General features: G+C 46.4%; 1 protein-coding gene across 2 annotated transcripts in view; it reads left to right on the top strand.

Annotated features, from left to right (window-relative positions):
• The window catches only part of Ppm1h (protein phosphatase, Mg2+/Mn2+ dependent 1H), a 199,276-nt gene extending 192,611 nt beyond the window's left edge, over positions 1–6,665 (top strand). For both annotated transcript variants that reach the window (XM_090327879.1, XM_090327900.1), the window contains one exon: positions 5,876–6,665. In XM_090327879.1, coding sequence (XP_090184005.1) covers positions 5,876–6,023 — 148 coding nt within the window. In that variant the 3' untranslated portion in view covers positions 6,024–6,665. The remainder of the gene's footprint in view (positions 1–5,875) is intronic.
• Positions 6,666–24,131: the final 17,466 nt, after the last annotated feature.

Raw genomic sequence — 24,131 nt, 5'->3', positions numbered from 1 at the left:
CCTGTACCCCAGACTGGCATCAGAAGTCAGTCTCACCAGCTTCAGAGGTGTGGCTCTGCTTCTCTGCTAATTTGGTTACTGGTAGAATAACTAACATTTACGAGTCACCAACCATGCTTGCCTCCTGGGAGGTATCCCTTTCCAAGTATGACAAAGGCCACCTCCAAGCCAGCCCCCGGCCTCTACCCACCCAGTCACCATAGACTGGTGCCAACATCCAGAGCTTGGGGAAGCTTTTCTACCTCTTAAATCTCCAAGGCCTGCTCAGAATGCAAAGAGGATTCCTGTTCCCACCACACTGAGCTACTGCAGGGGGAAGGGTAACCGCAGATGGAGGCTGCCTTTTATATGCAAATATTTGCAAGCCATTAATTCCCAAGTTCCTGTCATCTACCCACCCTCTTCATAGACCTCTCTCTTCACCTTCCAAAAGGTGAAGGGAAGTCCCTACCCAGTTAAAGGCTATTGGATTGAGAGGTAGGGTTAGAGGCTGAGGCCTGCAGCTACTGCTTTCCGACACTCCTGTGCTGATGTGGAGGTGGTCTTGTGGAAACAGCCTGGATAAGGCAGACGACTTAAGGCAAAAACCTGTAGAAAGGAGAAAGACACATGATGACTAACAAGGAAGATGCTGATGAATGCTTTATGGGAAAATTTTACGTGGTACTTGCCACACCCTTTACCTCAGCACTGTTATTCCAGATCTACCCCGAGAAAAGGGGATTCCACATCCCTCCAGGTGGGGATTCCACGTCCCCCCAGAGTCCACCACACAGACACAGTCTCATGCAAAAAGAATGAATTCATTGGGGAAGTGGATAGTGAGCCAGCCGGCCAGGAACACAGTGCAGACTCCGGACCCCAAGTGGTTTTCAAGCTGGATTTTTTTTTTTTTTTTTTTTTTTTTTTTGCCAGTCCTGGGCTTGAGCTCAGGGCCTGAGCACTGTCATTGGACTTTCTCAAGGCCAGAGCTCTACCACTTGAGCCTCAGCACCACTTCCGGCTTTTTTCTATGTATGTGGTACCGAGGAACCGAACCCGGGTCTTCATGCATGCTAGGCAAGCACTTTAACCACTAGGCCAAACTCCCGGCCCTCAAGCTGGATTTTTTTAAGGGCAAAATCCATGCGGTCAGGCCCAGCCACACGCAGGTGGCCAATAGGATCGTAGCATACACAGAGAACCCACATAGTCCTGCTAGGCCACATGCAGGTGATTATAGGGTTACAGCCTGCCTCAAAGTAACTGTTTGAACTAACCTACCACCTTGGTTTGAATTGGTACGTGAGTTTGGCGATGGGTCCCCACACCCTCCTCTCTCATGGGGGCAGGGGAGAGGCTGCCCCTTCCTGGAAGGGCTGTTTTACTATTGTTAACCTTCAACATTCCACTACGAGGCAGGGGAGCGTACAAGATGGTGTCAGTGTTTGCTCCCCTTAACACAAAGAGTATGTTTTCCAGAGCCACGTTTTGGGTGGTGAGAAAGCCAGGGGAAAGCAGCTGAGGATTTATTGACTTCCTTTGCCCTGGTTGTGAAAAGAGCTTCGATCTTCCCGCACTTCCCACCCCTCATCCTTTTTTGTTTTCCCTGTGGCCCCTGCGGTCCTCTGTGCACCCACCCTACCCCACCCCACCCCCCTTTCAGAGCACAGGAGCTTGCCAAGTCCAATTCTTCCCTGGCAGCCATTTCTTTCAGTAAAGCATTGCTGATCAATGTTGAAAGCTTGGACCAGTAGAAAAAAGATGCTTTCAAAATTCAAACCCTGTCCCCTGGGTAGAGTCTTCCTTAAGAGAAAGTGGGCACTTTACTCCTGCGGCTGTCTGATGCAGCCTACCCAGGCATCTGTGAACAGGGCATTCACTGATGGCCCTGAACGGGCTACTCCACGGGCAGCTTCCAGACTCACAGCTCTGGTAGGTGAAGGAGTCCCCTTCCCACACCATCCTTCGCTGGTCTTTGCACACTGCTGTTTTCTGCGGTTTTTGTCAGTGGTTCATGTTCTCATGTATCCCCCAATCTAAAGCATACGGATGTCATTTTTTCAGCCCCTTTACCAAAGTCTTTGAAGCCTTCCTGTTTTCTGACATGCATTACCAAATGCCGGATCTTCCATAGCATGAAGAGCACGCATCATGAAGCTGGTGCTAAAGTTCAAGTGTGGTGTTCACTTACAGAATGCAACGTCTATCCACTCCTCTGCACTTGTCCCTCAGACAGGGAAAAACATACATGTACTAGTGAAGTCTCATGAGTCGTGCAGAGGAATCTGGACTCATGAGAACAGTGTTGAGCTGAAAGGTCCTAGGGATTCTTCCTAAACTTCTTCCTCAGGTTGGAGCTGGCCTTGCCTGACATACATGACTGAAAACAGATACTTGACACAATCAAGGCTCCAGGAAAAGGAGAAAATATCTGGGTAGGCCTAGTACACAGGGAAAGTGTGAAGCTAAAACTTGTAATACTCTTGAGGCATAGGGATCCTGAACCCTCACACATTAAATTTTTTTAAAAAGTAGCACACACAGGCCGGGAGTTTGGCCTAGTGGTTAAAGTGCTGGCCTAGCATGCATGAAGACCCAGGTTCGATTCCTCGGTACCACATACATAGAAAAAAGCCGGAAGTGGTGCTGAGGCTCAAGTGGTGGAGCTCTAGCCTTGAGAAAGTCCAAGGACAGTGCTCAGGCCCTGAGCTCAAGCCCAGGACTGGCAAAAAAAAAAAAAAAGTAGCACACATACATTCTAGCACTAGAAAATCTGAGGCACATAGGAAAAACAACTATTTTTATGATTTTATGATTTTCCCATTATATTTAAATATTTGTACAGAGGAGTAATGTTTACTTTCTGAAGAAAAATTTGTATTCACCATCACTGGAGTTTCCCCTCTGACCTTTTAAAGAATACCTGCATGTAATAAAAACAAGTTGAAAGAAGATTGAAGCCAATGCCAGTAGAACCCTAAGATGGATCTGAAGCAGAACCAGGTAGAAATTCACATGGAGAAATAGAGCACTGAATAAAGTAACTTGCCAGGTACTGGGTGACTCTCACCTATGATCCTGGCTACTCATGGAGGCTGAGATCTGAGAATTCACGGTTCAAAGCCAGCCAGGGAAAGAAAGTCTGTAATACTTTTATCTCCAGTGAACTAACAAAATGCCCAAGGTGGAGGTATGGTTCAAATGGTAGAACACTAGCCTTGAGCAAAGAAAGCTAAAGTTAAGGGAGAACACAAGGCCCTCCAGCCTAAAGCCCCAATAGTGGCACCAGAAAACAAAAAAAGCAAGATTCTTTATCAGACCCGAACCCACCTTAACCAGGCTCACAAGATTAAGCCTGGAATCAAAATAGCAGTTAATATTTATCTGGAGAACTGATATTAAAATACAAATGAAAATAAAATACAAATGACTAATTTACTACAAGGGAGGCAGATCATAATCAGGTTATTTTCTGATCCTGAAAACAAAGAAAATGAAAAGGTGAATCGTATATTTACTGGTATAGACTAAGAAAGTAATCCATCCCATACCAAAGACTTCTTTGAAGTCTGTCAGCTGAAAGTACTCCCTCCACCTCATCAGTATTTATAGTCATCTGACCAGGTTTGGCCCAGTTTTCTAATGCCTCATAGGTATTCAATCTGCTACTTAAAAATTCTCTCATGGGGCTGGGAGTTTGGCCTAGTGGTAGAGTGCTTGCCTAGCATGCACGAAGACCCGGGTTCAATTCCTCGGTACTCCACAAACATAGTAAAAAGCTGGAAGTGGTGCTGAGGCTCAAGTGGTAGAGTGCTAAGCCTTGAGAAAGTCCAAGGACAGTGCTCAAGCCTGAGCCCAAGCCCAGGACTGGCAAAAAAAAAAAAAAAAAAAATTCACAAGGCTAGGAGTGTGTTCTAGTGGTAGAGTGCTTGCGTGGCATGCACAAAGACCTGGGTTCCATTCCTTAGTACCACATACACAGAAAAAGCTAGAAGTGGTGCTGTGGCTCAAGTTGGTAGTGTGCTAGTCTTGAAAAAGCCTAAGGATAGTGCTCAGGCCCTGAGTTCAAGCCCCAGAGCTGGCAAAAAAAAAAAACAAAACTGCGATAATCATCTAACCATCTTACCCCAGTTAAACTAGCCAATATTCTAAATTCAGACAACAACAACTGCTGGTGGAAATGTGGAGGAAAAGGAACCCTAAGCTGGGTGCAGTGGCTCACCCTGTAATCCTTGTAATCCTAGCTAATCAGGAGGCTAAAATCTGAGGATCGAGGTTCAAAGCCAGCCCAGACATGAAAGTCCATGAGACTCATCTCCAATTAACCACCAGAAAACTATAAGTGGTATTGTGGCTTAAATGGTAGCCTTGAGCTGAAGAGCTCAGGGACAGTACCAGGCCCTGAGTTCAAGCCCCACGAGCCCCAGCGTATGATAAGAACACCTGCATATCCGTGTTCATTGCTTCATTATTCTTAATAGCCAAGATACAGAAACAGCCCAGATACCCCCACAATAGATGAATGGATCCAAAAATGTGGTACCTATATACAATGGAAATTTACACAGCCATTAGAAAGGATGAAATAATGACATTAGCAGGGAAATGGATGGAACTAAAACATCTCATGTTGAGTGAAGTAAGCCAAGATCTGAGAGACAAATGGCAGATATTCTTCCTGATATGTGGAAGTTAGATTTAAAATGCAATGAAATATGACAAAGTATACAGGATTCTTCCCCCAACCCCAGTCATGAGACTTAAACTCTGGGCCTGGGCACTGTTAAATAAGAGACTCATGAACTTTAGTGTCCCAGTTGGCTTTGAATCATGATCCTCAGATCTCAGCCTCCTGAGTAACCAGGATTACAGATGTGAGCCACCGGAACCTGGCTTTTTTTTTCATAAACTTGTCTTTTTTATTTAAGTTTATTTTTTTTATTGTCAGGGTAATGTATAGAGCAGTTACAGTTACATTAGTCAGGACGTGGGTACATTACTTTTTGAACACTGATAACCCCTTCTTATGTGTTTCTCCCACTTCCCCTCCTCCCACCTTTTCCCAATCCTGGGGCTTGAACTCCAGGCCTAGGCGCTGTCTCTGAGCTTCTTTTGCTCAAGGCTAGTACTCTAACGCCTGAGCCACAACACCACTTCTTTTTTCTGCGTATGTGATACTGAGAAATCCAACTCAGGGCTTCATGCATGCTAGGTAAGCACTCTACCACTAGGCCACATTCCCAGCCCGTATACAGGATTCTTGACACCCATACACAGTGATACCCAAAGAGGCTAGTCTTGGGAGAAAAGCACCAAATTGTGATACCCAAGCACCTCTTCATATGTATAGAAAATAAGATACATACTGAAATGAACTCCAAAGATAAGGAAACAAAAGACCTTTTCTTAATTTGTCTTATTGTTCTTAGATGACCCTGTATTCTTTATCTCATTATTCGGAGTGTGTACTCATGCACATCTGAGGGGAGGTGGGGGGGCACAGAATCCATGGGAATGGGTGAAAATGTGCAGCGGCAAGCCCATCACTGCGCTGGACAGTGATGGAAGTGAGCCAAGCAGCTCACCGGTGGAGATGGGAAGGAGAGAATGAGAGACAACGAGGTAACAGATGATGCTAAGCAAAAGGAAAGAAATGTACTTATTACCTGACATATGTAAAGCAACCCTGCTGCATATCACCTCTAAAACATCGATAAAGTAATAAGATAAAGAAAAGTTCTCTCACATCAGTCCTCCTACATTTTGGAGAGAAAAAAAAAAAGATGAGCTCAGCTTCTCTGGCCTTGGATGCCTCCTCCTTCCCAACCTTGCCTAAGCCTGGCTTCTGCTGCATGCCATCCTGATGTCTTCTTCCTGCCCCTCCCCTGTGCAGGTACACGCTGGCAGCTCAGGACCTGGTGATGCGTGCGCGTGGCGTCCTGAAGGACAGAGGATGGCGGATATCAAATGACCGACTGGGCTCAGGAGATGACATTTCTGTATACGTCATTCCTTTAATACATGGAAACAAACTATCCTGAAAACAACCCCAGGAGATTGGGAGGACTGAGGGAAAGAAAACCAGGATGCCTCTGGGTGGGATGGAACTGGAAGTACCCTTGCTGGTTTCCAGGTGATAGATCTCTCCCTAGCCCACGTAGGGAGTTTGCTGCCAAAAGGCCTCTAGCTATGCTTCAAGATGACCCTTAGATATCCATTTCTTCTTTGGTAAGAGGTCTGGACACTCAACAAGAGCAAAAGACAAAGAGTCGTGTTATGTTTCTTCTGGTTTCTTGTCTAGGCCTCCCAGGTGGTTTTTGCCTATTTGAGGGGGCAGGCACAGAACTCATATTTATTTTATCTAGAATGGCTGGGGCAGCTATTTTCAGGTATAACGGACAGAAGATTCTTTAGCCTGTCAAGTTGCCAACTTCTCTCTGGATTGAAAGTGCCACATCTGAAGTCAGGGATCATGCCTCAGAAAACCGAAGCACCCACCTTCTAGGAATCATAAGTTTTATTTCAGGGACTCTGTCTTCCCCTGCCTCCCTGCCCCTTCTTCCCTCCTCTTTCTTTTGATTCCTTTGTAGTGATGAGGGGCTAGGATGAGGATTTTTTTTTTCTTTTTGAACATTCCTTGAATCTCATTTCTCTCATGTGGAATAAGACAGACTTTCCAGCTCCTCCCTGAGGAATTTCTGTGTCGGAATCCAACCCAGGCTGGTTTGGCCCCGTGTCCTGCGTCCCACACCACCCAGCCAGTGGGCCCTGGCAGGGGGCGGCAGAACAGAGTGTCTGTTGTGTAACACTGGTTCCTGCACTGCATTTCACACCAAATCGTTATGCTTTCTTGTCAATGTGGGTGTTTCTTTGGACCAGCAGTTCAGTTCCTCTATCCTCCGGCTGGAGGTTTTGCTGTGAGCAGCAGGCTTTTCACTTCTGGGATGGGTTTTCCCTCCCCACCCACTGTGCCACGCGCCCTGGGGACATGGGGAGCGTCCTATGTACACCTTGAGGCCATGCTCACTTCGGTTCACTACTGGAGGATGGCTTTGAGTTCAGGTTTCATGGGCTGTGACCTCGTTTCTGCAGCTCACACCAGCTCAGCTGTGAGTCCTGCCTGCAGTTCTCTCTCTGTCTTTGTGCAAGGTCCGCTGTGGCGCTTTACTTCAAGACATCCTCATGCTATACTCCTGTCCACCCTGAATCACACCTTAGCCAGGGAAGAGATGGGAACCCTGTTCCTAAGATGGGCCTACTTCTGTGTGTGCCTCACAAGCATGGACACACACACACACACACACACACACACACACACACACACACACACACACACCAGAAACCCATGTCTGCCCAGATATGGACAGAAGGAACAGCCAAGTCAACTTCTAAAATCACTTCTTTCTCGCAGGCAGATTGCCTGTAAGGAGCACAGGAACATTCCAGAGCAGCATGTCATCCATTCATCGTTTTCCTGTAGTGCTATTGGTGTGTCATCACTCTGTGTGTGTGTGTGTGTGTGTGTGTGTGTGTCTATGGCAGTATTGCAGCTTGAACTTAGGACGTGGATGCACTCCATTAGTTTCTGTGCTCAAGGCTGCCACTCTTGCCACAGCTCCACTTTCAGCTTTCTGGTGGTTAACTGGAGATGAGATTCTCACAGACCTTTTTGTTTTAGGCTGCCTTCAAACAGCAACCTCCAGTCTCAGCCTCCTGAGTAGCTGGGATGACACGGGTAAGCCACTGGCACAGGGCCACAGTCCCTGTGTTGACAACTCCTTTGTAATTAAAACGTTCAGCCTAACCCAACAACAGTCATTCATGCCATTCCCTCACATTCTGAGCGCCAGTTCCAGTTCCCATGTTTGTGTAGATTCCTTTCCAGAAGTGAGTGTAGGAACCTTTCCTCCAGGTGATGAATTGCCTACATTCCTGGAATAGTAGATATTTTCTTCGGGAAGGCTTGGAGCCTTCCTTCTCAGGAATGGATTCATTCCACAGCATGGACCCCGTGCCCTGTCTGCCCAGTAAAATACTGTAGGAATTTATCCCTCTAGGTGTTTGCCAACATGTTGCCAGAGAGTTGGGCTAGTTCCCAACCTGTCAGCAGCCATCTTGATCCTCTCTGCCTCAGCAAGTCTGAGCTCCCCTGAACATCTCTGCAGGGAGCGGTTTGTGGTAAACCATTTGCTTCCTGGCAGAATGTGATGCTGTAGGAAAACTTCCAGGCATCCTACAGCAGAGAGGCCCATTTTCACTTCCTTATCCCTTATCCCCCACCCCACCCCACATACCCACAGTCACACACAAACTGAAAACAAGAGACTTCCACGGAGAATCCTGAGCCGCCTTTTGGGAGATCTTTCCTGTGTCCCCAAACGCCTTTCATTTTTGTTGCTTTTCTGTACCTCTCTCTGGGCCCTACCTGAGCTTCTCTAGTTTTATGAAAGCCACCAGTCTCAGAACTTGGGTACAGATACCATGTAGACATTATGACGACTTTCTACTCAATTCACCCATTCATTTGCTGCCAAAGCATGTCTCATGAGCATTTCATCCTGGTTTTAACTACAAAAAGGTATCCAAGAATTCTTTTTAAAAATCTCCTTGGAAGCTGGGCACTGGTGGCTCTCACCTATAATCCCAGCTACTTAGGAGGCTGAGATGAGGAGCGCAATTCGAAGCCAGCCTGGGCACAAAAAGTCCTTGAGACTCTCATCTCCAATTAATCACCAAAAATCAGAAGTGGTGCTGTGGCTCAAGTGGTAGAGAGCTAGCCTTGAGCTGAAGAGCTCCGGGACAGCACCCAGGCCCAGATTCAAGCGACCAACAACAACAACGAAAAATCTCCTTGAGTTGAAAGCTGTAGCAAGCCAAGGCCATGTTTGTTTGTATTGGGGGGATGGGGAGAAAACGACAAATGAGGTAAATCGAAAGTGGGAAGAAAATGATTTGTGAATGCCCTGGCAGATCTACACAAGACTGATATTGCTCTGTGAATTGAGCTTCCTCCATTTTGCCCTTATTTTTCACCCAGGCCCCCAGTCATCCTGGGCTAGCTCAGTAACTGAGTCCACATAATGAGTGGGTCCTTGGAGCATTCCTGGAAAGGTCAAAAAACAACACACTCAGAATTTTGCCGAACATATTTAAACATGGTCCTGGAATCCTGCGTGTCTGACTTATAGCCAATTCTGCTGGGCCTAATAGCCTCCGAGGAAGTCTTGTGTAATGAAAAGCTTTTGATTTCCTGGTCAGGTCTTTATGGTTGTCTTGGGGGTTGTGTGGCCACTTCCTTTAATGAAAGGCCCTTTCAGCCCTAAATCTCTTTGCTGGGACAGTGCCTGCCCTGAATCTCTTGGCGGGCCCAGCCTGCTTATTGGACTATGTAGTGACACTTAAGGGGTGTGAACTCAAAGCCCATCCATCTCCCTCAGCATTTTGTCAGCCAGCCACTAAAGCTGTGTTCTTGTCACACTGAGTCAGAGCCTTGCCAGCAGTCAGGGCAGGTAGCTCGGGGCTCCTGTGATGGTACAGACCCAAAACTAGGTGAGACGATACACTCAAACATCTACTGACACAAAGCCTAAAATGTGGAGATTTCAAGGCTGAGGGGGGAAGAATGAGAGTTCACACCAACCTAGGCTACCCAGTGAACTTGGCTCAGAAGTTGCGGGGAGGTGGTCTTCCACTGTTTTTCACCTGTTCACCTTTGGGAGGTTTGAAGTGTTTGCTTTTTTGGTCTCTCTCTTTCTCTCTGTATCTGTGTGTGTGTGTGTGTGTGTGTGTGTGTGTGTGTGTGTGTGTGTATGTGTGCCAACTACTGGGCCAAGGTGCCATCCCTTAGCTTGTTGTTTTTTTTTTCTTTTTCCCTCAAGGCTTAGTGCTCTGTCACTTGAGCCCACATCGCCACTTGCTTTTTGGTGGGTGGCTAACTGGAGATCAGAGCCTCACAAACTTTGTCAGACTGGCTTTGAACCAAGATCCTCAGATCACACCCTCCTAAGTAGCTAGGATTACAGGTGTGAGAGCCACTGCTCCCCAGCAGAGTGTTAAGTTTTTTCTAGTAATGGACCTCATGGGGCCATGTGGAGTCAACTGAGTCCTTTTTTTTTTTTTTCCCTAGTCCTGGGCCTGAGCTCAAGGTCTGAGCACTGTCCTGGGACTTTCTCAAGGCTAGAACACTTGAGCCTCAGCATCACTTCTGGCTTTTTTCTATGTATATGGTTACCGAGGAATCAAACCCGGGTCTTCACTCTACCACTAGGCCAAACTCCCGGTCCCCCAAAAGCGAATTTTGCTGGGCAAGACTGAAAGTCCCCCAAGCCAGATTTAGCCCCACAGCACTTCCATGGAAAAGTAGTGTATCTGGGAAAGGTCTCCCACATCTTATAAATGCTGACAGGTCCTTCGCCATCCCTCCCCTCTCCACCCCGCTCCTCATCTGGCCATCAGCTACATTTAGAAGGCCACAGCAATGGATGTATTTGTTTCTCCATGTTTGAGGATCTTGCTTTTTTCTAAGTGATCCAGCAGCGCTGCTGAGTCTAGGGTGAATATGTTACAGCTCTGGTGAGATTCGAACTTCCATAAATAAGCGCAGCTGGGACAGCTGGAGAAAGCACTGAGACTCATTCTCTATGCAAAGAACAGCCATGCTAACTCTACACGTGACCAGACGTAGAAGAGTGAAGCAGTCTCTGATCGGCAGAATGAATTGTGTGTTAGGAACTCAGAGAAGTCTTGCTGCCTCTGCACCACCAGCACCCCTGGGAGCTAACTTGGCTTTTGTGAGGGATATATACCCTGGCACACCCGGATTCCTACAGGATGACCCGAGCGGTTTGAGTGCCAGTCTGAAGAGAGCTGCTTTCTACTCTACAATGTTTATCTGTGTAAATAGCTTTAATTCTTTTTCTTTCCCTCCACGTCTCAGATGAAGTTTTGTTTGTATGACAAGCCAGGTAGACAGTGATGAAACAGGGCTGTACATGTGCTGTCATTTTCAACTGTGATGTACTTGAAGAAGGAGAGCTGGGCGTCCTTCACTCTTCCAATCTTCCCAGAGCGTTCTGTGTTTGTTTGGGGGGAGTTGAGCTTCTGCTTTGCGTCTGATATTTTGTTCGTTTGTTTGGAGACCCAGGAAGGTCCAGTTGAGGATCATTTGTCAGACTATGCACATTGCTGTCTGGGTTTGCAAAACTCCCCACGTACAGTGAATTGAGAAGAACCTGCTTGGAATGGTCTCGGGACCATGTACCCTTATGCTTTGTGATTGTGAAACACTGATTTTTGTAACCCCCAAATAAGAATCGTTTAGTAAAGGGGATCTATTTTGTGTGTTTTGAAACTTAGGTGCAACGTCCCCTAGAAAAAGCTAAAGAACTGTATATGCTCAATGACATTTTAAAATAAAATATTATATATATATGTATATAGGACATCTTCGGCAAAACCTTTTTGTGTCTTTGGATTCACTGAAATTTTCATATGAGGTGATAGGATGATACAGTTGAATTGATTGTGTGCTGATCAAATGGGAGCACAGACTTACAGTGAAATCTAATTCATTATAAATATGCCTCTAGGGCAGCTACCATGGGCAGCATGAATAAACACACACACACACACACACACACACACACACACACACACACACACACACACACACATACAATGGAAGAATTATTCCCGAAAGATATATATTTTTTTTATTTTTTTTGTCAGTTGTGGGGCTTGAACTGTGAGCATAGATGCAGACCCTGAGCTCTTCAGCTCAAGGCTATCGCTCTTCAAGGCTATCGCTCTATCCCTTGAGCCCCAGCTCAGGGTTTCTGGTTTTTATGGTGGTTAATTGGAGATAATAGTCTCACGGACTTTGATGCCCATGCTGGCTTTGAACCTTGATCCTCAGATTTCAACCTCCTGAGTAGGCAGATGCCCAGCTTCCCAAGAGGTCCTCTTGAGTAAGGGGCCAGCACCTAGTCTTGCAGAAGAAGGTAAGATTCAAGATTCCCTTAAGCCAGGTGCCAATGGCTCATGCCTGTAATCCTAGCTACCTCAGGAAGCGGAGACCTGAGAACTGTGGTTTGAAACCAGCCAGAGCAGAAAAGCCCTTAAGATTCCTATATCCAGTTAATCATCAAAAGTGGAGCTGTGGCTTAAATTGCCAAGCCCCACAGCAACCTGGAGTGAATAAGCTAAGGGACAGGGCTCAGACCCTGAGTTCAAGCTCCAATATCAGCAGCAATAGAAAGAAACGAGGAAAAGATTTCCTTAATCACCTGCACATTTTTAAGTACTTGTAAAAAAATATCTCATACAAGAAAGTTAGCTAAAGAGCCAAGATAAGGTATAAAGGTTGCTGATGGTGCTTAGTTCTAGAATCCAGGAAGTGAAAAGCAATCTAGAAAATATCAGCAAAACAGTTTTTTAAAAAATTAAAGTCCTATAGTCCTCCCTTATCCTCTGAGGATATTTCCAAGGTCCTATCAGATGTCTGAAAAGGCAGATAGTATTTACTAAACTCTACTTGCAAGTTATCATCTTGTCTATGCATACATACTTAGGATATTTAACTCATTTAAATTAGGCTCTATAAAATAGTAACAATGATAAAAAATAAAACAATAAATTCATGTAGCGTAAGTACAGCTCAAGTGGCAGAGCACCAACCTTGAGGAAAAAAAAATCTAAGCAAGAATATAATGAGTTCAAGCCCTTGAACCAGGGTTCACACACACAAAAATGCCTATGCTATTCAGAGTCCTGAACTGTTTATTCCTGGGATTTTCCACTTAATATTTTGGGCTCAAGTTGCAAGCATCCAAAAATATGGAATGCAAGACTATGAAGAAAAGGGAACACTGTACTGATTCCCAAAGGCAAGTTAGATGTAGTCATAGCATCCCCTGACTCTCAGGGAAGAGCTGAAGGCAGCCATGTAGGTTCCTCAGCTAGGCTAACCTCTGCTTGAACCCTACTGTTTATGCTGCCTCCTTCTCCCTCCATTGCACTAGAAACCCGGGGAGACAGTTAACCTTAGGTTATGGACTGAAAGATTGGCCCACATAAAAGATAGAAGACATGTACATAAAAGATAGAAGTCATGTACCATCACAAGGCTCATTTACTTCATCCAATTAGCTCTTGAAAGCAGTGGTAAGTTTCTCTCCAAAAAAAAAGAAAAAAAAGAAAAAAAACCTGGCTTTCACCAATGCCACCAAAGCCCTTTACCCTTTACAGAAGTGTCTTTTTGCTGAAGAAAGAGATGTTGATTCTCTATTCCTTGAATCTAGCCTAGCTTGTGATTTGTTTTTGCTTCATGGAAACCAGAAGTGACATTCAGAGGCTTCTGAGCGGAGATCTCTTGAGGCTTCATAGCACCTGCTTTCACTCTTGGATGCTTATACCCTTTCATTGTCAGTCCTGATTACTGAGTGATGGTGGAAAGCCACATGGGAGAGAACCAAACATGTCCAGACATTGGGAGTTAGGTTTCCAGGCCCCAAGCCCTAAGTGAGTAACTGTAGGTGACATCGAGGAAACAAGCCCAGTCGGCTCCCTCATCCAGGCTGCTGCAGCTGAGGCTCCAGGCATTGTAAAGCAAAGGAGAGGGAGCCCCACTGCGCTCAGACCAGATTCCTGGCCCACAGGACCATGAGCAAATATAACAGTTTTGTTTTTAGTGATTAAATTTTGGGTAATATTGTACAGAAATAAGTAAATGAAATAAGATATATATAATTTGGACCTGGAATAACTAAAAAATAGAGGAGAAGAAGGGAGAAATTGAGAAAGTGGGGGGGAAAACTAGCTTTGAGAAAATACACTTGTAACTTGGGAAATAATTTTTCTTTTCTTTTTCTTTTTTTTTTTGGTCAGGTACAGATCTTGAACTCAAGGCCTGAGTGCTGTCCCTGAGCTTTTACACTCAAGGCCAGTACTTTACCACTTTGAGCCACAGTGCCACAGAAAACATGAGAGGGGTAACAGCAAGAATTAAGTTTTAGGGTTATGCTTTTGCGTTTATGCCATTCACACTGGCCAGGAAAATGCTGACCATTTACGCCTCATGCCCCAGAAAAAGGAACAGTTCTATAACTCCTTGTGTATAGTGAGACTATTCTGAAGGTGTATCACTTATGAAACTTCCAATCAAGTAATTTTTGCTTCCTAAGATTGTTGCTTAAGAGTAAAGAACAAGTTTTAAAAATCCTGTGTGAGCCAGGCTCATACCTGTAATTCTAGCTATTCAAAAGATTGAGATCCCAGATTTTTGGTACCAAGATAGCCTGGGCAGGAAAGTACCTGAGATTCTTATCTCCAATTAACCACCAAGAGGCCAGAAATGGAGTTGTAGCTCAAGAGATGGAGCACTAACCTTGAGCAATAAAACCTCAAAGGCGGCACCCTGAGTATTGGCCCTGAGTTAAAGTCCCAGGACCAGCAAACACACACACACACACACACACACACACACACACACACACACACACACACTAAACTGTAGAACAATAGGTACATGTTTATGTGTGTTTAAGGAACTATTGTCAGGCTGGGAAGGTGGCTTAGTGGTAGAGTGCTTGCCTAGCATGCATGAAGCCCTGGATGTGATTCCTCAGTATTACATTTAAAAAATCAGAAGTGAAAATAAATAAAAAGTCAGAAGTGGTAGAGTGTGGCTCAAGTGGTATAGTGTTAGACTTGAGCAAAAGAAGCCCAGGGACAGTGCCTAGGCTCTGAATTCAAGCCCCACAATTGTGATATATATATAGACTCATTTAAAAAGTCTCTTGCTTTAAAAATCCCCATGTGGGGCCAGGAGTGGTAGAGTGCTCACCTAGTTTGCATGAAGCCCTGGGTTCAATTCCTTGGTACCACATACTCAGAAGAAGCCGTAAGTGGCACAAGTGGTAGAGCGCTGGCCTTGAGCAAAAAGTATCCGAGACAGTGCCCAGGCCCTGAGTTCTAGCCTCAGGACTGGAAGAAAAAAAATCCCCATGTGTAAAGTACTTCAGACTTATATTTCCCTTCACCTAAATGACTGGCCAAAGAATGAATTATGTATACTAGCAATTACTCTGCCTTTCTAATTGCTTTTTCTGTCATTCGAGCCTTGAAACCACTGCAGCTTGCTCAGTGTACTCTCTCTTCCTTTTCCATCTCTTGTCTTTGAGTTCTGACAAAATTTGCCAGCCAGCTAACCTCCTTTGCTTTACTAGTCCTAATTAGCCTGCCTACAAGAGATTCAAACCATGACTGGACACCATGACTGGGGCAGGGCAGGAAGGCTCAAGTCATCCTTCTGCCTCAGCCTCTGGAGTAGCAGATACAAAGCACCACAACCAGCCTCACTCTAATTCGGACTCAGAACTCTATTGGAGCTCTATGCCAGCAACGCCTTGCCACTTGCTACAAAGATTGTGGGAGTGATTGAGCACCAGACCTGATTGATTGATTATAAGTCCTTCATTCAGCAGAGTGAATGCTGTACAAGCTCAGGATTTGTATAAACCAAAGTGCCTAGATTTTCTAGGTGTTCGTAAAAAAATAAGAAACACGTGAACTGTAACTTTCCATCCATTTCTACCCGTAGTATAAAAGGAAAGATGTCCAGTGTCTAAAAGCCTGGATAGAATTATGTGTGAATCCTCTTGAACCAGAAGGGTACTTAAATAGACCCTTCATTCTGAAGCACAAGCCTGTAATAAAAGTAATGGCACAAGGTAAATCTTTTGTCAGGGTGCCTGGATGTACTGTTTATTACAAAACCTGGATGTCAGGATGGAGAGCCATTTGTCAGAGCATCAGTATTCTACACCTCTTGACATCTCTTTATGGACTCGGTTAACCTGAAATAAGATGAATGCTTGTGTACTAACAGCTTTTTTCTTTTTTTTTTGCTTTTGAAGTGAACAGATCTCCAACACAGACTCTGAGCTATAATGTGAGGATTTTATGCATCTTTATTAACATATATTAATTGTACAAAATTATGACTTTCATTCAGACATTATCATGCATGTATATACATATGTACATATTTATATACACACACACCCATACCACCCTCCTCCCCGATCCCCTATATTTCCATACTAATCTTTTTTTTTTTTTTTTTTTGCCAGTCCTGGGCTTGAACTCAGGGCCTGAGCACTGTCCTTGGACTTTCTCAAGGCTAGAACTCTACCACTTGAGCCTCAGCACCACTTCCGGCTTTTTTCTATATATGTGGTACCGAGGAATCGAACCCGGGTCTTCGTGCATGCTAGGCAAGCACTTTAACCACTAGGCCAAATTCCCGGCCCTCCATACTAATCTTAACATGAACATTTTCCGATGCTCTGTTTGGCCTTTGCCTCAACTCTGCAGTAAGAAGAGTGACATGAGGACATGAATTTCAAGAAATTCCAAGTATTTTCACATGAGCCTAAATCCAATGACATGGGAGCCAAAAACATTGAACACCTGTCCCTTGTTAGAGTGGTGTTTCTCCCGGGCTGCACGGTAAATGAAATTGTGCCAGGCCAGTGCCAACCCAGGGAGACAAGAAATAGGCCAGAGGATGCTCCAACTGCTATGATTAGTTTGCCAGAACTGCCATGAACACAGCCTTGGTGTCTTCAGCAACAGAAATGTCTTTCTCACTCATTTCTCACCCAACAAGTTCCAAAGCCAGGTTTCTTGCCTTGTGGATGGTGGCATCTCTTCAATCTTTTCTCATAGCCTTACGTGTTTCTTTGTGGGGTCCAAATATCCTTTCCATCTAAGAACCAGATTGCATTCGGGTCCCCCGTGTGACATTGCGTAGTATAATTACACCCCTTTATTAGTTCTGTCTCCAAATACAACCACACTCTGTGGCACCGGGGGTGGGGGTGTAGTTACAGCTTAAGTGTATGGATTTTAGTGGCCATAAACTAGTTTATAACGGGGTCCCGCATTTGTCTCCACACCTGGGTGACTGTGGGTGTTTGGGTTGCAGGGTCAAGCATGTCTGTCCTGTGTTGGCTGTTTGGTGCCATCCCTTTGCTTGTTTCTCCACGCTGTGCACAGTGGCTATCTCCTGAGCAAAGTAAGGAAAGAAGAGGCTTTGGGGGGGGGGGGGGGGGAGTGACAGCTGAATGCCGGGCCGAGGGCAGGAGAGGGATCCCCTCTTGTAGGAAGGGAAGAGGAGGCCTCGGAGGAAGGGATGCAAAACAAAAGGGCCCTGAAAACATGGAGGCTGAAGAAAGCAGGAAAGGGAGCGGATAGGACACAGACCACAAATCCTGGTCTCTAGCCCTGGGGTAGGAGGGACACCCAGCCCTGCATGGCGGGACTTCTCCAGGGCTGCTTTTGTCCCTTCCAGAAAAGGACACACAAAACAAAGCCAGCCTCCAGCACCAAAACCGTGCTGTGGTTGGGGGCCAGGGGGAGGAGGCAGCCCTTCTTCACCCCATCTTCATCTCACCCGGGGCTGGCGCCCCTGACCTGCCCGCGGGCCTGACCCGCCGTGCCCGGCTGCACGCGGGGTCCAGGGACGCACGGCTCTCATGCGCACGCGTGGGCTCCCGGGGAGACCCCCGGAAGGGGGTGGGGAGCGGATCCCCGCGAGTTTTGGAAGCAGGTGGAAACCCCATCGCTCTCTGGCCTTTGCTGAGGGACGCGCGTGGCCGCGAGGGCCGGGAGGAGGGAGCCGAGCCGCAGGGCTGAGCGCCCGCCCGGGCAGTGGGGAAGCGGTTCCCCGCGGGCCAGGAGCCCCGGCCTCCCCGCGCGCCCTGCCCTTTCCTGCGCCCCGCGCCCCACCGCCACCCTGGCTGCCATCCCACCCAGGGCGAAGAGGCTCCACCATAAGACTGTAAATAATAGCCGCACGGAGAAACGACGTTTCCAGCCCAGCCAGTGCCGGCTTGACCCCCGCGCGGAGGCGCGCGCGTGGACGCCCCACTCCTGCGGGAAGGAGGCCAGTGCCCAGCAGGGCGCGCGTGTCCACAGCCGGTGCCCACCGCACTGCGAGCCCGGCCGGCTGCGAAGACTCACCACCCCCTTTCTCCCCTGAGGATCAGAGTCTGCAGTCCTCCGGAAGGGGAGGACGCATCCCTCCTCCCCACCAGGGCCCCCTAATTTATGGTCATTGGTGTAACAGCTTTAGCAGTGATTTATCTAACCGCAGAGACGGATGACATCAACCCCTGGGAGAATGATTGGCTGTCCAGGTCCTGTGCATTTCTGATTGGCTTTATTAATTTAGGGCAGAGCCAGGGAGCAGCCTCTTGGCTGAGCAGGGAAATCAACTTGGTAACAGCTTTAATGTAGAATCCACGGCAGCTGTGCGGTCTAGCTTTTGCCGAAACAGAAGAATTTATGGCTTTGAAAAGTCGGAGAGTTTGACAGAATGTGCTAGCTTGCTGATTAAAGCACATTTCGCCTGAGAGAGGGTGAAGATCGTTTGGGTTGGCTGAGACATACTCTTTTTTTGCTCCTCTTCGTGTTGTACAAATCAAAGACCTCAGAGCTTGCAGGGTTGACCGAAAAGGAAAAAAAAGTTTCCCTTGCTTTGTTTTTATTGGGAGGAAAAAAAATTCAACGCAGCTTAGAAGCAAAGAAAGGATTTGAGGGAATGGGGCCAGTTATTAGTCATGCTTTTAGAAATATTTTATTTCATAATCTTGGTGTAGAAAAAATTAGTTCTTGCTTCTGAGTGTTCAATAGACATCACTAGTATTCATGGTATCTATACATGATTGGCAAAGTGCACCACACCCTTTCCAAGGTCATTCTTGCGGAGGTTGTCATGTAAATGTCATCATGGAGTGATGGGACTTAGTCCCATGAATAAAAGACTAAGAATTTTGGGGGGAGTTATGTACTGGAAAATGTTTTCATAGGAATGACTTGCACATTCAGCAGGGCTGAGTATGTGGTTTTTGCGCATCCATTGGTTTGTGGCATTGTGGAAGGGAGGACTCACGTGTGGTACACACAGCAGTAGACAACTTCCCCTTACAATCCTTAGCACTTGCTCCTCTGGGCCACAGAACAAAGCCAGATCATGATTACTTAGGGGAGAGGGCAGCTTGGTGTCACTCTTGCTGTGGCACCATCATTTCTTTTATTTATAGCCTCTAACTAGAAACATTGACTAGGAGCAGCTGAATACCAATTTATTTTGCTGCCTGAGTGGTTGCCTTAAATGTCACTGAGTTGGAAGGTTGTACATTTCACTCACTGCAGGTTACAGGAAGTGCTGAAGCAGGTCTGGAAGGCCTTTGCTAACTGTCCTGCTACTATCACGCAGGAAAAGAGAAATGCTATCAGATGGAACCTGCTCAGCAGGATGAGGGCAGCCTGGCATGGGTCAGTGTTAACTAGCCTCATCCAACACTGTTTGGGAGGAAATGAAGGTGGCCCACTTAGTGCTGTCACCAGAGCAAAATGGAGTAGAAAGAAGGGTGGCCTCCCAGAGCAGTAATGGAGACCAGTAACCTGGACCTGTTTGAGCCACAAGCCACAGAATGTGCATAGGACACACAGGTCCTGTGTCTGACCTCTCCAAATGTGTGAAACCTGATAGGCAGATAACAGATGGAACTAGACACTGTATGGGAAATCAGAGTAGACAGATCTAAGAGTCTGTCTTAAGACTTAAATCTTCCAGGCATAAAAGTATGGAAGGGAAATTGTGCCTGGGTTGTGGAGGAAGAGGAGTGCATGAAGGACAGAGTAGGTTGGGCACTGGTGACCCACACCTGTAATCCTAGCCACTCAGGAGGCTGAGATATGAAGATCGTGGTTCAAAGCCAGGCCAGGCAGTAAAATTCATGAGGCTCATCTCCAGTTAACCACCAGAAAACCATTAATGGTGCTGTGGCTCAAAGAGGTAGAGTGCTAGCCTTGAACACAAAACGCTGAGGATCAGAACCCAGGACCTGAGTTCAAGCCCTTTAACCAAGAGAAAAGAAAAGTAGCTGTTGTAGGATGCAAGCATGAAAGGGAGACAAGGAGATGATGATCCTGGCTGTGCAACTCTGTGAGATGCTGGTGAGGCTCCATGACATCTTGACTGACAGCTGACTCCTCTCAACTTCACTCCCGAGGACAGATTCTCAGTCAGGTGTTCTTGCTAATCATATAAAGAAAATAGTAGCGAACTGTTCATATTTCTTTGAGCATATCTAATCATCACAATGACAGGGAATGGCGAAATCACAAGAGAGAACTAACCCCCCCGCCAAAGAAATCCTAGAATTATTTTTAGCTCCTTCAATAGCATGGTGCAGAATCAATCAAAATACTGTGATGTCAACATTACCACGAACCCTGATGGTAGTTTTCTCCAAGGACAGTCAGCATTTGCTACATCCACCACCCTGGGTCCATTCTGCCCTTCTGTCTTTCCCTGCTGGCCTCTTCTCTACACATGGCAGGACACTCCTCTGTCATCACAACCCAAATCAGCTCTGGCCATTGCCATTCATTTGCTCACGGGGTGGCTTCCTCTCTATTTGTCTCCCGATCTCCTCCCTCTGCACAGTTCCTTGTCTGCGATCAGAATTACCACTGGCAGCTGCCCCCGCTGAAGAACAACAGAAGCCACCTCTTTGTCTAACTTCCTTGCACCTCATGGACTGTGGGTGGCCATGGCAGCTCTAGTTTGTTCTATAAAGTTATGCTGCTTGTCTGAGCTTGTGGACTGTTGCCTGAGGTTGGTTTGGTTGTGGATTCTAGGCCATGCTAAACAAAATTTCTAGGATCCCTGCTCTTACACACTGCCCATTTCCTGTCTTTGCCGACAGTCCTCCCTTCCCTCTGGGGCATGCTTGGACTTGAGCCTTTGGAGAATTTTTCTTGGGCAGGAGGCTGCTAGACCAGGGGCTCAAGCTGTGCTAGTGAATAGCAGTTCTGGATAACTCTGACAGATCCCTGGGTTTTTATGTATTCATGTTGCAAAACATTACTGAAGCCCTTTCATGTGTTTCTGTGAAGATGACTAAGTAGCCTAAGGTCTAAGGAAATAAATACCTAAATATTGAATGTTCATGAGAGGTCGTAAGAGGTGAAGACACCTGGGGAAAGAGTCACTTAAAAGTGCGAGGATGAGGGGTGGCTCTGCCCCTGCTGAGCCAGGCACTGGGTCATGAAGGACCAGAGGAACTGGCAATGGGAAAAGGGTGGATGGCTTTCCCAGTAGTAGGTGGAAAATAAAGCTCATCTGAAAGGAAAAGGACAGATGGAAGGAAAGAGCACAGAGGAGGAGGATGGAAAAAGAGAATTCACATGCCGGCCGAGGTGGCTCACTCCTGTAATCCTTGCTACTCAGGAGGCTGAGATCTGAGGATCAAGGTTCAAAGCCAGCCCGGGCACAAAAGGACCTGAGACTCTTATCTCCAATTAACCTCTAGAAAATGGGAAGTGGGGCTTGGCTCAAGGGTAGGGTGATAGGCTTGAGCTGAAGAGCTCAGGGACAGCGCCTAGGCCCAGAGTTCAAGCCCCATGACCAGCCCCCCCCCAAAAAAAAAGTAAACACAGAAGAAAGTCCGAATGTGAACAAAATGAAATGAGAAAAGTATAATGTCGTCAGTTACAGGACACCAGACACCTCCCTCACAGATCCATCTCAGTGCTAGTGAAGCTCCAGGAAATAAGGGTCTAGGAATGTCCATAAGATGCTACTAAGGGGGTTGGGTGGGTTAGTGCAGGTGGAGGTTAGACTAGGGGGATAAACAGGAGTCACACTTTTGCCCACTGGGATGGGGTGGGGGGCACAGGGAGTTGTTTTGTTTTGGAAACATGGTTTCACTGTACAGCCCAGGCTGGCCTCCGGATCTGGATCGCTGGGAAGAGAGGTATGCATGATCACATCAAGAGTGAACATGAATCCTACACATCAAGTGAGGAATGAGATGATAATTGAATGAATTCTAATATAGAATCATTTAAATAAAAGGTTAGTTCAGCTTATTTATATTCGTGGATAATGTCCTTTGATCTACGTGTATTGTAAGTAAAAAGTTAGGATAATCGCATTTGCTCATTCACTCTGTAAAGGCAGACCCCTGTGCCGGGGAACTGACCACCAGGCTGGCACAATCTGAGACCTCTGTTACAAGCAGATGGCTGCAGGAGTCAGACAGACCCAGCCTGTTTGCTCGGATTCTTTGGTAGAAACTGCAAGATGACTCCCTTTCTCACCAAATTTCACTATTCTTCATTATAGGAGTGTTCACTGTGCTGTGATATGACCTAACCACTGGCTCACGATGCCAAATGTCCAGCAATGTCCACCCCTGGTGCCCAGGACACTTCAGACAGGAGCCTCCACAGGGCCTACTGCCTTCTGCAAAGGCATCCAGCTCCTTTCTTAAACGGCAGCCCTTTTAATCTGCTTCCAGACTCCCAATCTTACTATTTTAGGCATGAAAAAACTGTAGCCGTTCAACCATCTCCCTTTACAAAACAAAGGCCCAGAAACTGGAAATGATTCAGTCCACGAGTGCACTGGAGTTAGGAGATGGGTCCTCCACTCCAGTGCTGGCCGGGCGTGCGCCCGCATGCTCCTCGAGCGAGCAGCCAGGGCTAATGGAGCAGTTGTTTCAGATTTCTGATGGGACTCCTAGACAGCAGAGCTGGTTTCTCTGTGGGTTCTAGGTTCACTGTGGATTCGCCATCTTGGGACTTAGTGACCCCCAGTGTGGACCCCCTCCTTGAATTCTCCAGCTCTTGGTTGCTGATAACCTCAGTGTAGTCGTATTCTATTATCTCATCTTCATCGCTCTGTCCTCCCACTTAATCCCATCACCTTTCATCACCGCACGTGATGACTGAGTCACAGGTACCACACTTTCTCTTCCCATTTCTAGATGGATGACAGGGTTGGAATTATCATATTACAGGTTTTTTTTTTTAAAGGAAGACAACTTTCTCATACACATACAACTCGTATCAAGACTAAATAGTCTCAAGTCCTTGGCCACATACACAGGGATTCTTTCTACCACAAGAACATTTCTCCTGCTTTAATAGGCACCGGAAGGCTCAGCCCACCCACAACAACCTTTCATTCCGTAGCTAGGGAGCAGGCCCAGGAATTTATTTTATTTTTCCCAGTGCTTAGTAGTAGCCTAGGGCCTCAGGCATGCCAGGCCAAGTATGGTGCTGAGCTACATCCCTAGCTCAAGAACCTGTCCATCAGGTTCCCAGGGGCTGTGGTTTGAATGTGTATCCCAAAGGTAGTAGTGCTGGAAAGCTAACCCCAGTGCAATAGCTGAGAGGAGGGATGGCCTCTGACTCGATTAAGTCATCCTCAGGACTTCCTGGTGAGCAAGGCGGCAGCAGCTGATGCCAGCACTGTTCATCACAGACCACTTTTGAGAATTGCTGTAGCATTACATGCTGCTTTTAAGTAGACCGATCCTCAGGGTTACCTTCCTTTTCCTAGCTGTAATCTGAAGGAATGTTCTTAAAGACACTACAAAGAGTCAAAGCTAAAGTAGTAGCTGGCAGAGAGCTAAAATGCAGAGGGATACTTTAATTCTATTCAACAGTTAAAGTTCTGTCCAATACTGGTAGGACTTGCTGAAGAGATTACAAAAGATGTATTTTCATTGTTTGACATTTTGAAGAATATATCACTTGGTCACAGGTTCCTGGAAATGTCATGAGAAATGTGTGGTATAGTGAGTTCATTGGAAATTAGAAAAAGAAGTCAGCAGTAACTCGAGTAGTAAGGTAAGGCATTATGGAAACATCTAGTTTGGAGTGTTGAGGATATCTCTTGCTTTAAAACCATCTGTTTTCTTTTCCCTCCATTTCCTTGTTTTCTTCCTCCCTTTCTTTCTTCTAGATTTTTTTTTTGTTGGTTCTGGGATTTGAACTCTGGATCTGGGCGTTGTCCCTGAGTTCTTCAGCTCAAGGCCACTACCCTATCCCTTGGGCCACAGCACCACTTCCAGTTTTCTGGTGGTTAACTGGAGATTAGAATCTTATGGACTTTAGTGTCTGGACTGGCTTTGAACCTTGATCCTCAGATCTCAGTGTCCTGAGTAGCTAGGATTATAGGCATGAGCCACCCTGCCCAGGGCCTTCCTTCCTTCCTTCCTTTCCTTCCTTCCTTCCCTCCTTCCTTCCCCCCTCCCCTCCTCCCTCTCTCCCTCCCTTCCTCCCTC

The sequence above is a fragment of the Megascapheus bottae genome, chromosome 2, assembly GCF_031878675.1.
Source record: "Megascapheus bottae isolate mThoBot1 chromosome 2, mThoBot2.hap1, whole genome shotgun sequence".
Classification (NCBI taxonomy): Eukaryota; Metazoa; Chordata; class Mammalia; order Rodentia; family Geomyidae; genus Megascapheus; species Megascapheus bottae.
This window is presented reverse-complemented; position numbering and strand designations above follow the sequence as displayed.